The 12969-nt window shown below is 41.9% G+C and overlaps 1 protein-coding gene across 2 annotated transcripts in view; it reads right to left on the bottom strand.

The window, feature by feature from the left end:
* The window catches only part of ARMH3 (armadillo like helical domain containing 3), a 130319-nt gene that overhangs the window by 71851 nt on the left and 45499 nt on the right, over window positions 1–12969 (bottom strand). For both annotated transcript variants that reach the window (XM_069796801.1, XM_069796802.1), the window contains exon 21: window positions 462–544. In XM_069796801.1, the coding sequence (XP_069652902.1) occupies window positions 462–544 (83 nt within the window). The remainder of the gene's footprint in view (window positions 1–461; window positions 545–12969) is intronic.

Raw genomic sequence — 12969 nt, 5'->3', positions numbered from 1 at the left:
TCTGCAACAGAAACAATACAAACTATGTCCAAAACTTTTGAGCAAATAATACTGTAATGCAACTGAGGGCTAATTACTTCATTGCTTTATCTATTATTTTCCTTATAGTACAGAAGAGACAGACAAGAAGCTTAAATACTATCGTATCTGGGGTCAGGAAAACCGGTTTCTATTATTTTGTATACAAAGAGCCACAGAACAAGAAAAAACAATACCAGATCTGGAAAATTAAACTAAGCCTTTCCTCACATAGACCTGTTTATTTCAGTGAGCAGACCCTACAGTGAGTTCCAAGCACTGCCCTTTCCAAACATCTAGTGAAACCAACCACAATGATATTCCTCTGCTTTGTGGCCTTCTACTGGTATCTCCTTACCAGGCCAGAAATCCTGTATTCTTCCCTAAGATTCATTCAAGATTAAGTTGTTTAAAATAAGAGGATTTGCTTTGTCTGCACTCACCATAAGAGCGAGGGTGAAGATGTTGTGCTTGGCCAGCAACACAGTCTCATTAGACATGAGGAACTTCAACAAGTTGATCAAAGCTAGGAGAAAATACGTATTTTTTTAAATAAAATTAAAAGCAAAGCCATTCTCAAAAAGTCACTTAGAGATGCATTTTCATTATCTAGTATAAACTAACCTAAATGCCAGCTGCTCACCTCTCAGAAATATATGCTCACCTCTTAGAAATACCTCAATTTACATGTGGGGTTTGTTGGTTGGGGTTTTGTGGCTAAAACACTGTGCTGGACAGGTAAGTGACAGCCATTTTACTGTCCCACATTTTTTCTCCTTCACTGACTTCCCAATCAAATCTGCTCAGGCTCAAGGTAAGTCTCTTGTTAGCTTAGTCGGTTCACAGGAGATTTTTCTATCTGCCAGATCCTGAAGTGAGCTTTGGGGTTGGAGAATCCAACTGTCTCGTTTCTGCTTCATACATCACCAACATGATGTATGCATAGTCAGCCCCAAACTGTCACTCTTGTTGATACATGCAGTTAAAAAAAAGTAACAAAAAACCCCACGGCATAGCTTTTCTGTAGCTCTATGTCAATTCTGCTGCAAAGGTACAAGGAAGGATATAGTACTTTATTGTGTCAGTTATCTTGAGCTGTGCAGTAAAGACTACAGATCTGGTTCACACTTGTCTTAAAAAAAAAAAAAAAACAACAAAAGCTCCTGCATAACCACACAAAATCAGTTAGTGATAGTGGGAATTAACAAAAAGGTTGGCTAAAAGAGCTTTAATCAAACAGACTTTACAATAAACAATTGTATTCCATACACTTGAATAAGATGGAAAGTTCTTTACCTTGTTTTTTCTAGTTCTTGAAAATTTCAAAAAAGAAAGTTATTTTCTTCTGCATTATAGCTGCTCAGGACTGAAAGCTGATGCCTGCCTAGAACAGATTCTTAATGTACTCTCTGCTCTGAAGTCAACACATTTCAAGACTTAAAACATCTGAATTAGATGGCCTGCAAAGTCAAGCTGGAAGGCTATACAGACTTTTAAAAAGGTTCTTAATTACCTACTAATTAGTAACTGCATCTAACAGAGTAATGCCAGGCATTACTCCAATTTTATAGGTACAACTAGAATTTGTTGATCTGTTCTTCCCCCCACCATTATACAAGTGTTACCCACTACCCAGTAACCTGCAAGAAAACCAACTCAAGTTTGAGTGAACCCCATAGCAAATACAGAACAGACCATTAATTTCAGTCCAAAGGTACAGGCTATGAAATAGAAAGAGATAAAGCACAGGGAACAGGAATGAGGTAATGGCAAAATTTAGATATCCCCCTTCTCCTTCAGGATTACAAAGTATTCACAAAAGGTAAAACCAAAAAACCAACAGTAAAAAGACAGATGAGAAGAGACTGGTGAGATCTGGAATTAAACAAAATTGTCAGATTCCGAATACAGTCCTGCAACCACTACCTTCCAATACTAGAAGTTCACCAGCAGTATCAAAAGTTTGTATATTCCCCCAAAAGGGAAGCCTACAACCCTAGTGTGGGTATTTACTCATCACAGACAGATGCTACTTCAGATTAATCTACCAGCTCGTGGCTTGATGCTGAAGTGCAAACCAGAATGAACAAAGTTCTCTGCAAACTCCAGACATGCAACTGATTTATCTGTCAGAGCTATTCCAGGATTTAACAATCAGCAGTAGCATCTCTCCTGTCCATGACAGCAGCCCACCTCATGAAGCAGATATATTAATACCTTTTCAATCCAGCCACAGAACTCGCCATACCATCATCCCCTCATCATCAGACTGAAACTCCTGGGACCAGAAGCAGAGCCTGGATTCCACAATAATCCAGCTCTGGAAATACTCCTGTCAGATATTTTTCTGTAAAACAGCCGTTTCAAAACAAAGAACTAGCAGGTACAGATGGGCTCTCCACCAGAGCAGAGATCCAGCTAAAAACAGGTTGCCAAGGTAACCAAGCCTCCACAGCAAAAAAGTAGAGTCTCCCGCAATCAGTGCCTTGGACTGAAGACAGATGCCCTGCATCTCTGTCACAGCAGCTTATTGGCCATCTCTCTGTTAAATAGTTATAAGCATGGTTTTACCTCTTTCCCAGCCGTGCAACTCCACATAGCCACATCTCGTGGCCAGGCGCTGCTGTTCAACTACTAGCAGTTGGGGCTTTTGAAAGCAGAGTAGCAGAGCTCTGGATTTCCTGTAACAAGTGGTGTGAAGCCTCTTGTTCGTCCCATCGCCTCTCACTTTCCGACCAGAACCCTGCTGAAAGGCCTTTGCCATGGTTGATCGCACAGCATGATGAGAAGTCACCGAACATCCGAACACAGCGAACATGAAAGCTGACCATGGTGGGAAGACACCATTTTTAAAAGAACAAGCGTAACCATCGTTTGTCTAGAGCACGAGCACTCACTGACTGACAGGGACAAGTACCCTGTGACTGCCCACTGCAGTATTTCTCAGTTACCGCCCTGAAGCACTTGCACTGCTCTATATTGGTGACAACACTTGAAGGAGAACGGTTTGTCTGTTCTACCCCAACAACAGCTCCTACATTTGTTCCAGCCATTGTGGTGAATTTGCTCAGGTTTAATTTTCCTGTTCCAGTTACAAAGAAGACAAGATTACCACTGCTTGAAATCAATCTTTATACCTGAATTGTACTGCATCATAGCGCACACACAGCCGATCTATGCTGTTCCTTCCCTAAGAACTAGGAAGGAGAGGGGTGTGCTTCACATGAGGAAGAAACTCAGTACTTGGCTCAGAGCTGATCAGAAGAGCTAATCCACCAGGTTTACAGTCACTGTGTGCACGGCACAGACAAATTTATCCAACTGTTTGGAAACTACACATTCCTAAAAAAGTTGCAGTGATCCTAATTACAAATCCACTACACCAATACTCAAAGAGCAACCAGTCTTTTTCCACACCAGTACATTCTGCACCAGCCTCTGCTCAAGTGGCTCTGAGGAACAGGAACACTGTGGAAAACGAACTCTTAAATCTATGGCTACCTATGCCTCCGTAGTTTGCTTGTAAGGCAGACCCCATACTGAAAATGAGGACAGCTATGCCCTGGAGTTTTCAGGATTAACTACTTTTAGATCAAGCTTCATATGCCCAGTGCCCTTCAGTGACAATTACACACACAAAATAAACCTTTAGAGCAAAGGTCCAACTGGTTTAACACCCCTCTGCCCCTGAGCTCCCACGGGGCAGTGCTGCTACTACTCCTGAGCAACCTGAAGCCAAACCCAATGTGTCGCTTTTTCCCTGCTGCAATCAACTGTTTGCCTCTCATATCCCATCTGCAGGCTGCCCTCTCACACTAGCCAGGAAATTGTCCATGTTTTTTTTCCCCACCAGAGGAGCAGGTCAATCTCTCAGCTGTGCAGGCAGACAAAACTGTGGCCCTTGCTTGGGCTCAGCCACATTATCCCAATTCAAGCTCCAGGATTTAACAGTGATGGATGGTTTCAGCATGAGATCTATTTCAACATTAACTGGAAAACAGCACCATTTTCACAATAGCCTCTAGAGTCTTTTTTTTTTTTTTTTTCTGAAGATACTTGTCTTTGGAATGCACCCGCTACGGTGAGTCTTGGAACATCCATAATTTCACAACACAATTGTGTCACTAGAACTTCTTTAGCAACACAAGCAGGAGGCTGTAACTAAACTAAACTAGCAGCCATCACTATTTGCATGCAAGCTCCTCATTCTGTGACCTGAGCTGAACACACAGGCTATGGTTCTTAAATCAGCAAGAAGAGAACGTGGCCTTGAATACCTACATTTACCGCCTCAAAACCAAGTAGAAAAGCATCTTGAGTGGACACTTAAATTGGACATGAAGCCATATGATTGGCTGTACATGAAAGTGGTATAAAGCATACAGGTTGGTTTTTAGGCAATTTTCTCTCCCAAGGATTATTATAGCCAAAGGATGAAAAGTGACATCACCAGCTTTTACAGATAGCCTCCCTGCTTTTTAAACTGAAATGACTGCAGTGAAAGAGGCTCTTAGCTCCTCCACTGCACAGCTGCTTTTGAGGACAGATACTTTCCCTTATCAGCTCTTGTGGCCAGTCTGCTGAGGAGCAACAGCACTCCTCCTCAGTTATTTGCTGCCCTTCTTCAAGTCAATCCTCTGTAAGAAGATGGCCAGCCAGCATCTCTTCTGCTCTTCTACCAGGAAGGAGGTAACTCCTGTTATGGACAGATGCCCTTCACTCCCTCCTCCCATAGCAGGCTTACCTTCTTTCCCTGTAAGTCTCGTTTCAAACAGAAGTATATTCAGCCCCAGCACATCTGGGATTCACACAAAGTTTTGTTCTATTTAGTGTCTCAGTGTTCACTGTTTGCATCACGTGTAATGCAACAGGGGCATGGAGGTAGGTTACATAGAGAAAAGGGGGGGAAAGAAAAAGAAGTAGTACCGTCCCTTGGGCAAACCAGAATGTAGCACAGATTCTGCCAAGAGCATCAAAAGGCTCTGATGTGTTATTGCACAACAGAGCAGAAGAGAACAGCCCTGAGATACACATCAATGAGAGGTTGGATGGGTTGAGCACAGTATGGAGGCCTCTGTCACTGCATCTGCTGCGCTTATAGGTCAAAAATCTTCTAATGGTGCATATAATGGCCCTCAACAAAGGAGCAAGGGAGAAAAAAAGAGATGTGAGGGCTCCTCAACTGCAGTATAACATCAATTAACAGGATTCTGTACTCTACTAAAATCCTCCAATTTTCTACCCTCCAGCTCTCAGGACACACTGGGAAGAGGAGTGATTTTCACATTCCCTCTGGAAGTTACCATTGCACCAACAGTACAGTCAGTGTCTTCCTTTAAGTGTTTCCACTCACAACCCCCTTAGGAGGATCCCCAACCAAACGTCACTACAGGGTGGCTGTTAATGACATCTGGGCAATACTTCCATGCTGCAGAGAAATCCTCTGCCTACAAGTGCTTCAGCAGCACGGTAACTACCCTGGACCTCTTGCAGCCAGCCTGTTCACATATACATACTCCCAAGGCAAAGTCCATACAACTCATTGTAGCGCATGGTAAGCCAGATCTAGTAAGGATTAGTGCGCTAGACTGCAACTGAGAACAAACTGGATTCGATTCTTCAGGAAGCAGGACTTTGGTCTTTCTGTGCTTCAATTCCTCCAACATAAAAAAGAAAACAGCACCATTCTGTCCGCCACAGCACTGGAAGCATAAATAGAGCAACAAGAACAGCCCTGGCTATACCCAGTCAGACCAAAGGCCCACTGACGCTCAGTATTCTGCCTCTAAATGGCCGACATCAAATGCTTGTTAAGAAGTAATAGGCCAAACAAAGCTTTCTCATAACGTTCTTCCAGATTCCAAAACTCAGCATGATCCCTTTACACAAGGGAAACTACAGCAGAGAGTGTGGAAATAACAGACTCTCACAACATGACAATACCATAACCATGGACCAGTCCACTCTCCTATTCTAGACTGGAAGTCACAAGGGCTAAGCTAGCATAACCATATATCCCACTGTGCTGTTATGAGGAGAAAGAGAGACCCTGGAACAGATTTATCACCTCTAATAAATACTATACCTGAAGAGAAATTCAGAAGTAGGGAAGCAAAAGGCTCAAATACGATATACTGAGATGACCTGAGTGTTAAGAAGGTGCAGATCTGGCCACATTCAGCATGGGCAGACACGCAGCAGAGCAGTGATCAAAACAAACTCGGCAGGAGATGAGTATCTACAGATAGGGTTTGACAGGAAAGAACCAACGGAGGTAGTTTCGGGATAGAGCAGTAGGAATAGGAAGCGTGTCCGAGAAATAGCTACATTGCTATTACAAACTAATGCACCAGAACCCCCCGAGGCACAAACTATCCCAGCATCCTTTGACAAGTGAACCAATTACTCAGGGACAGCACTTGCAGCTTCCTGTCAATCAGCCAAAGTGCTAGAAAACAAGACTGTTGCACTATTGCTGCAGTTGCCTCTCAGGGAAGCGGGGGAAGCAATAAAAGCTCTGTCAACATCGCTATTCAACATGCTTCAGCTCCTTCCCTCTGCTCTGATAAGGAGGGAGCACCCCGCTCATAGTTGTAACAATTCTCGTGGCTGGATGGCTCCTCTAACTGCTGCCTCCCTGTGCTGGCACAGGCACTGCCGAATTCCTGCTCCCGGCCACCAAAGCTCTGGCTGACAGCAGCTGGCTATTGGCAGGGTCCCCATCACCAGCACCTCAGCACTCTACAGCTGTTCCCTCTTTTCCCCATGACTCTCAGGGTATAAGCATGAAAGCAGCCTGTATTCTTAATGAGAAACAACAGCTTGCCAGAGGCCTGGAGTACCTGCTGGCATAACCCATCGCTCCCAGGATCAGTTGAGTAGGCCACTTCCAATCCTTTACTTTCTTTATATAGTCCCCATCCCTGGTACTCGCTGTTCCCACCTAACTGCAGCCAACAGTGTGAAAATTGCAAGCTTAATGGAAATGCTAATTGCTGATGCCAGACCAATGCTGCTTGATAGCAATCCAGCAAGCAGTAAGAAACAAACCAAATTTTCCAACTTCAGCTAAAGCTTAGATGAACAATATGCTTTTTTCTGAAAAATAAAAAATAAAAAAGCAAACACCCACAAGCTTCATTCGTCTTTAGAGGAAAGAGAAGCATTGAGCTCAATTCTATTCTGTCTGACAGTGCAGGTTCACACTGTTAATTAAATAGCAGTCTTGGGAGTTAAGGTTGCACATTTTTGCATGGGGTTTTAAAACAGAAAAGGAGGAGCATCTGGAGAAAGAGCAGAAACTTTGTGTGAGAACATGGAAAGATAGCAAAGTAGGCAACCCAGGACTGCTGCTTCTTGAAAACAAGAAGGGGACAGGGATAAATCACTGCATTCTGAATGCTGCAACCCCTCCATGCCAACAAAGAAATCTGTGAACAGCTCTGGCTGTAATACTCCTGTCATCAACGGGACTGTTTCCCAGAAGAAATTATCACACTACCTCCACTAGGTCACCATGATCTGCAAACTGGTAGGGATTCACAATCCAATTGTCCTGTGTTAGCCAGCTTTATTTAAAAAGTAATTTGCAGGACAGAGCAACATATCCAGATGAGACCTGCCAGGCTGAGGCACGATGACCAAAAGGTTACTAGACTTCTGTCCACTTAGATGACTAAATTCCCTTTGTGCTCATCTGAGCAAGGCTCTGTTGATGAAGAATTCCCATCCTGATCTTACCAAGTGATCAATAACTGCCACAAATCTTATATTATTCTTCTTCTCTCCAGCAGCAAGTGGGGCCAAACTCTTTATCATCAGTATTAAAATATGTTAAAAAAAAGTGAAGGTAACTAGAATTAAGTAATAGAACACCAAGGATTTAATTAAAAGCAGATGCTTCCTAAAAATGCCCCATGCAGAGAATTTAGAACATCCTCTTTTACAAGAAAGCCACTGAGTTTTTTGCATTTCTTACATTATCTTCTTTAGGAGATTTATACCAGTACATTTCACCAAATGGCTGTGTGCTCTTACCACAAAACTGTTTTAGCTTTGGTTGAAGGAGGAAATGTGGAAAGGTTAACATGAAATTGGACCACCAGTTGAGAACAGCAGCAGAAGACTACAAGCAGATGTTTGCAGTCTTCCTTCTGAACTTCCATCTTTCACCTGTAAGTGACATTTGTAAGATGGGACTAGGGTTTTCTTTGGGGCAACATGGAGTACTACCAGAAGTACAAATTAAATAAATCAATAAATATCAACCCGCAACATACATCACAACTACAAACAAAATTTATTTTATAAAACTATCTTTCAATTTTAGTCCTTTCCTAAATTCACTGAAATAGCTAACAGGACTAACAGTTACACTCCTGTACCAAGCTTGTGCCAACACAGTACCACATGTCCAACCAAGCACCAGCATTCCTGTAAGTAAAGAAAATAGGCAACTCTAAGGGCTGCCAACTCCCACTGCCTATTCCATGGCACATAACAGTTACAGCCTTTAATTTGTGTGAGAAACTATATTCTTTCCAACACATTTTCAGAACTATTCCACCTCCTCAGAAACTTCACTAGAGTCAACAAGCGCAAGTGCTTGTAAACCTGTTGGGCTTCCTACTAAACAGCTAGCCAATATTATCTATTTTCTTTCAATTTCAAAGATAAGGAACAGAGATAAAGCTTGCCAGTCACCTATCTACAGGTAAAGGTGAGGGAAGTTGCCATAGACAAGGACATTGCATGAAATGCAAGTTAAACACAATTTTAATAATGATTTACTGAGCCACTTAGAAGTAAACACTAATTTCAAAACTTCAACTTAATGACCCAGTTCATTGGAATACTAAAGGACCTCACTGGCTTTTGCAATCCTAGAGCTAAGCATCTCTGCTCTCAGAGTGCTAATATGAGACCTGTGAAGCCCTGTCCATGTCCTTCTTGGCACAGAAAGAAGTCATAAGCACAGCCGAAATGGTCAAAAAATCATTCCAAGAATAAAACATCCTTTCCTCTTTCAAGCATACAATTCATTAAGCAGCACTAGGAAAAAAAACCAAAAAACCCACAGGATACACACCTAAGCTAGACGCTAGCTCTCATTCCTCAGTTTTCCACACCAAAGAATAGTCCCCGGAAGACATTCTAATAGAAGAATAGGAAAAGGATATTGAGTCCCCTCCTGACAATTAAAAATGCTGAATAGCTCCCTCTTCAGATCATGCAATGATTTCTAACCCAAAGTTTCTATCTGGTAACACCTCCCAGCCTCCCTAACCCTCTAACCCCAGACCTCATCCCACCTAGTGCCTCCTATACTCAGGGCCTCCTATTCCTCCTAACACACTATCACCTCCAATTCATCTTAGGCTCTCCATCCACCCAGGTCGAGATCCCCAACAGCTCCAAAGACCCACCCACCCCATCAACTCAGAACTCCCTTTCCCATTGCAGCTGCTCAGCAGCTCACCTTCAACAAGCTTGGACACTGTTCTTGCCTCTTCCTCCCTCAGTTCCTGGTGCTCCCACTGAACTACCAGTGGGAACCGCAGAGGGAGCCTATCATTCCCACTTCCAGCCTCATTCCTCCGTGATGTGGCACCCTCTTTAAAAAGCCAGCATCCCCTTGTACTCCAACGACTCATGAGATCCCAAATCTCCAGCATGGCATATGGCAAATGGCTGGGAGCTCTCAGTCACATGGAGATTCCGATGTGCAGCTTTGAAAAGTTGGGCCAACCTCCCACTATCAAAAGGCATAGAGAAATGAGAGGGCAAACACCAGGTAAAACCAGGTAAAACCATTAGGTAGAGTATGTTGACCTGCAAAGTTGTTAAAACTCTAGCATTTGTTCTATAGTTCTCTTTACAGTTTACGAGCAGCACAGTGAAGTCAGAAAGCATTTCTGCTGGAAGGTATTTGAAAGGTCAAGTCTCACATAATGACTCCTTTTTCTTCCCAAAGCAGTAAGTTCAAGTAGAACCCTTTAACAGAGACAAACAGACCTCCTCTTTACTCACCCTAGATTTCATTTTACGGAAGTTTTTTTACACTTAACACACAAGCTCCTGTTCCTTTTACCCTATCCCTACACATGACCTTTATTAGTTACCTTTGAACTTGCTGTGCTGAAGAGACTGTTCTCTGATGCTTGCAACATCCTTCACAGCTTAAAGACATTTCTTTCTTTGTTACTACATTATAGAACTCTTCATTGAGCAGAAATTACCACAGCAGCCTTATCTATACCATCAGCTGGACCATGACTGCTTCCTCTGAACTCTTAAGACCTCAGAAGCATGCAGAAGACAGTGCTGTTGGATCTTGTACCTTGGTAGCATTTTTTAAAGCCACATAAGACATTCTGTGAGTTTGTAAGAAGGTTAAATTTTAGGTCTTTAATTCTTTTCCCTATAATCTTTAAGTCATTTGCTAACTGGCCAAGCAGCTCTATAGTCTTTCAAACTCTCATGGCACTCAGTGATCAGGCATTTTACCAGTGAACTAGACTGTCTGGTACACCAGTATACGAATCCTGACTCCACCAGAACTGCAAGGAGACATGCTTCCCTTGCCAGGTAGCTGCTGCAGAATATGACAGTGACAGCAGGATTAGAGATAAAGGGGAGACACAATGTCACCTGATTTCCAATCTGTTCAGCAACACAAATCGGAGGGCTGAAGTAGACCTGATCAACAGTTGGAGAACCAGAAATGCCATAGGTAACAAATACTATCAGTAATAATATTTCAGCCACAGAAATAACAAAGCAAAGTACAGGTGACTAAACAATACCACCTTAAACATGCACTGTATAAGGGCAAGTGTGTTATACAAACTGAAAGTGGGTTTTTTTTCTCCCCTAAAAAATATTGCTTCTTTATTTTAAGAAGTTCCAGAGGAACATTTCACCTCTTTAGTATTCACTCAAAAAGATTTTGAAAGCAATATTATCCACATGTTATAAATACAAAAACTGACAAAAAGATCTAAAGAGTCTACAAAAAGGAAAAAAGTATATTTTGTCCAGTAGCATTGCAAAAGTCTGTTTTGATAATCCTAAAAACAGAGAAAAATTAACTTCTTCATAGTGCTACACATTTGAAGCACCTTCATTTTAACAGTGCATTCAGCATCTATCAAATTAACTAAGCTACAAGCTAAGAAACTGTAGCCCTTATGTTAACAATAATTTGGAAACTGATCTTCAATCCTTAATAATGGCAAAGCTCAATTTTAATCCTACTTTGCATTCAGTTGCCCTAATAAATAGCTATTTCACCATTATTCATTATTATTTTTAAGATTTTTTAATGATCTACTCTTGCTATTTTAAGTCTATATTAGAATTGCTTTTCTGTTTCTTTAAACATGGCTTTTGCTTAAAGCAAACCATAGCAACTGCGAAGAAGTTACCTGCACCCCCTAAGCTCAGAGTGAATTGCTCAAGCATTACTAATTTTGAGGTGGGAGGAGCTGAAGAAATGAGGTCTTTTTATATAAAAAGCTTAAATGACTCATGAAAACTCTTTTGGCATAGCTTATACATGCTTGACAACAACAACATATATAGCACCTTCCATCACTCAAGTGCTGTACAAACTAGTTAGAGTTCAACAATTAAAACCCAAACCCTGCCTTAATGACCAGCAAAATCAACCTCATTTTCACATGACAAGGAGCAGAACTTAAGAAAAACATTAGGCATAACATGCTATTTCTGAGAGCAGGGAACTTGTTGTTACTGAGTAAAGTTTCCTTATCAGCTCTACCTTACACTTGACATTCAATAAATCAGTGTTTAAAAAGTATAAGGTACCTGGCGTAACAGTCCAGGAGATTTCCAATTGGCCAAAATGTCAGTAAGGGAACAGGTCAACAAAATCATATCCACTTAACGGTTTCTGACCTTGGCCTAATTTCTAGGCTAGTGACCAGTAATGGTACACTGTCACAGAAGAAAAACCTGAAGATTTTCTTCAGCACTCAAAAAGGAAGAGCTACCACAGATGATTGTACTGAAGCTAATAATCTGCTGAAAAGGTCCATTAAAGAGGAACCAAGATCAAGAGGCATCTCTGGATGTGAATGTCTGGTCCACCTATCAGTAACTGCGCTTGGTAATCATTTTCACAGGCTAATCAAATTACAATTGCTTTTCACTCTCCAGCACTCTTTCCAGGATATTCCAGAATCTAGCTCCACTAGTGATCTGATATTTATTTTCAGACTACTTTTAGCTAGAGCCAGCTTATACATACTACTTTTGCCACCTACAGATCTTCCTTCCTGTCAGTCCTGCTTCCAGCTCTCAAACCCCTGCATCATTCTCTGTCCGCTAAACATTTTTGGTAATCTGGTCAGCACAGCTAGAGATTTTATATTGTATTGAGTGCCAAGGTCCTGGCCCCTTAACTTAGTATGAAGGAATTGATCTAATAACGAAGCTAAGGCTGAATCACAACAAAAGACTCAGTAACAATATTGCTCTTCCTTAAGCTCAGATGTTGACAAAGGAAGTCCAACAGAAGTTAAGATCATACGTATGCAATGTGCCACATAGTGGCATATCCAAAAAACTATAAAGTATTACAGACTGCACAAACAGCCTGATATGTGTCCTGAGAGATGCCAAACACCGGGCTCCGCTGCTTTTCTCTGCAATCATTGCAACTTAAAATCAAAAAAGGAAATGCAGAAACTCTCAAAGTGCTGCTGGCCTTCCATACTGAAGACAAAGCACCCACAAAGGAAGAGCATCTATCCATCAGATGACACACGAGTGGCTTTCCTTAATTAGAGACTAGCTAACATTAGAATCGGCAAGTGAACAGAAGGCTCCACACATTGCTACTGCTTCCACCTACCACCTTTATCTCAGTTCCTCCACACCCTATACCGACTACCTACCCCACAGCATTCCCTTTGTCTTCTTCTCCCA

Source organism: Haliaeetus albicilla, chromosome 11 (genome assembly GCF_947461875.1).
Source record: "Haliaeetus albicilla chromosome 11, bHalAlb1.1, whole genome shotgun sequence".
NCBI classification, from domain to species: Eukaryota; Metazoa; Chordata; class Aves; order Accipitriformes; family Accipitridae; genus Haliaeetus; species Haliaeetus albicilla.
Note: the sequence above shows the minus strand (reverse complement) of the source record. Positions and strands in the feature narration are given on the sequence as shown.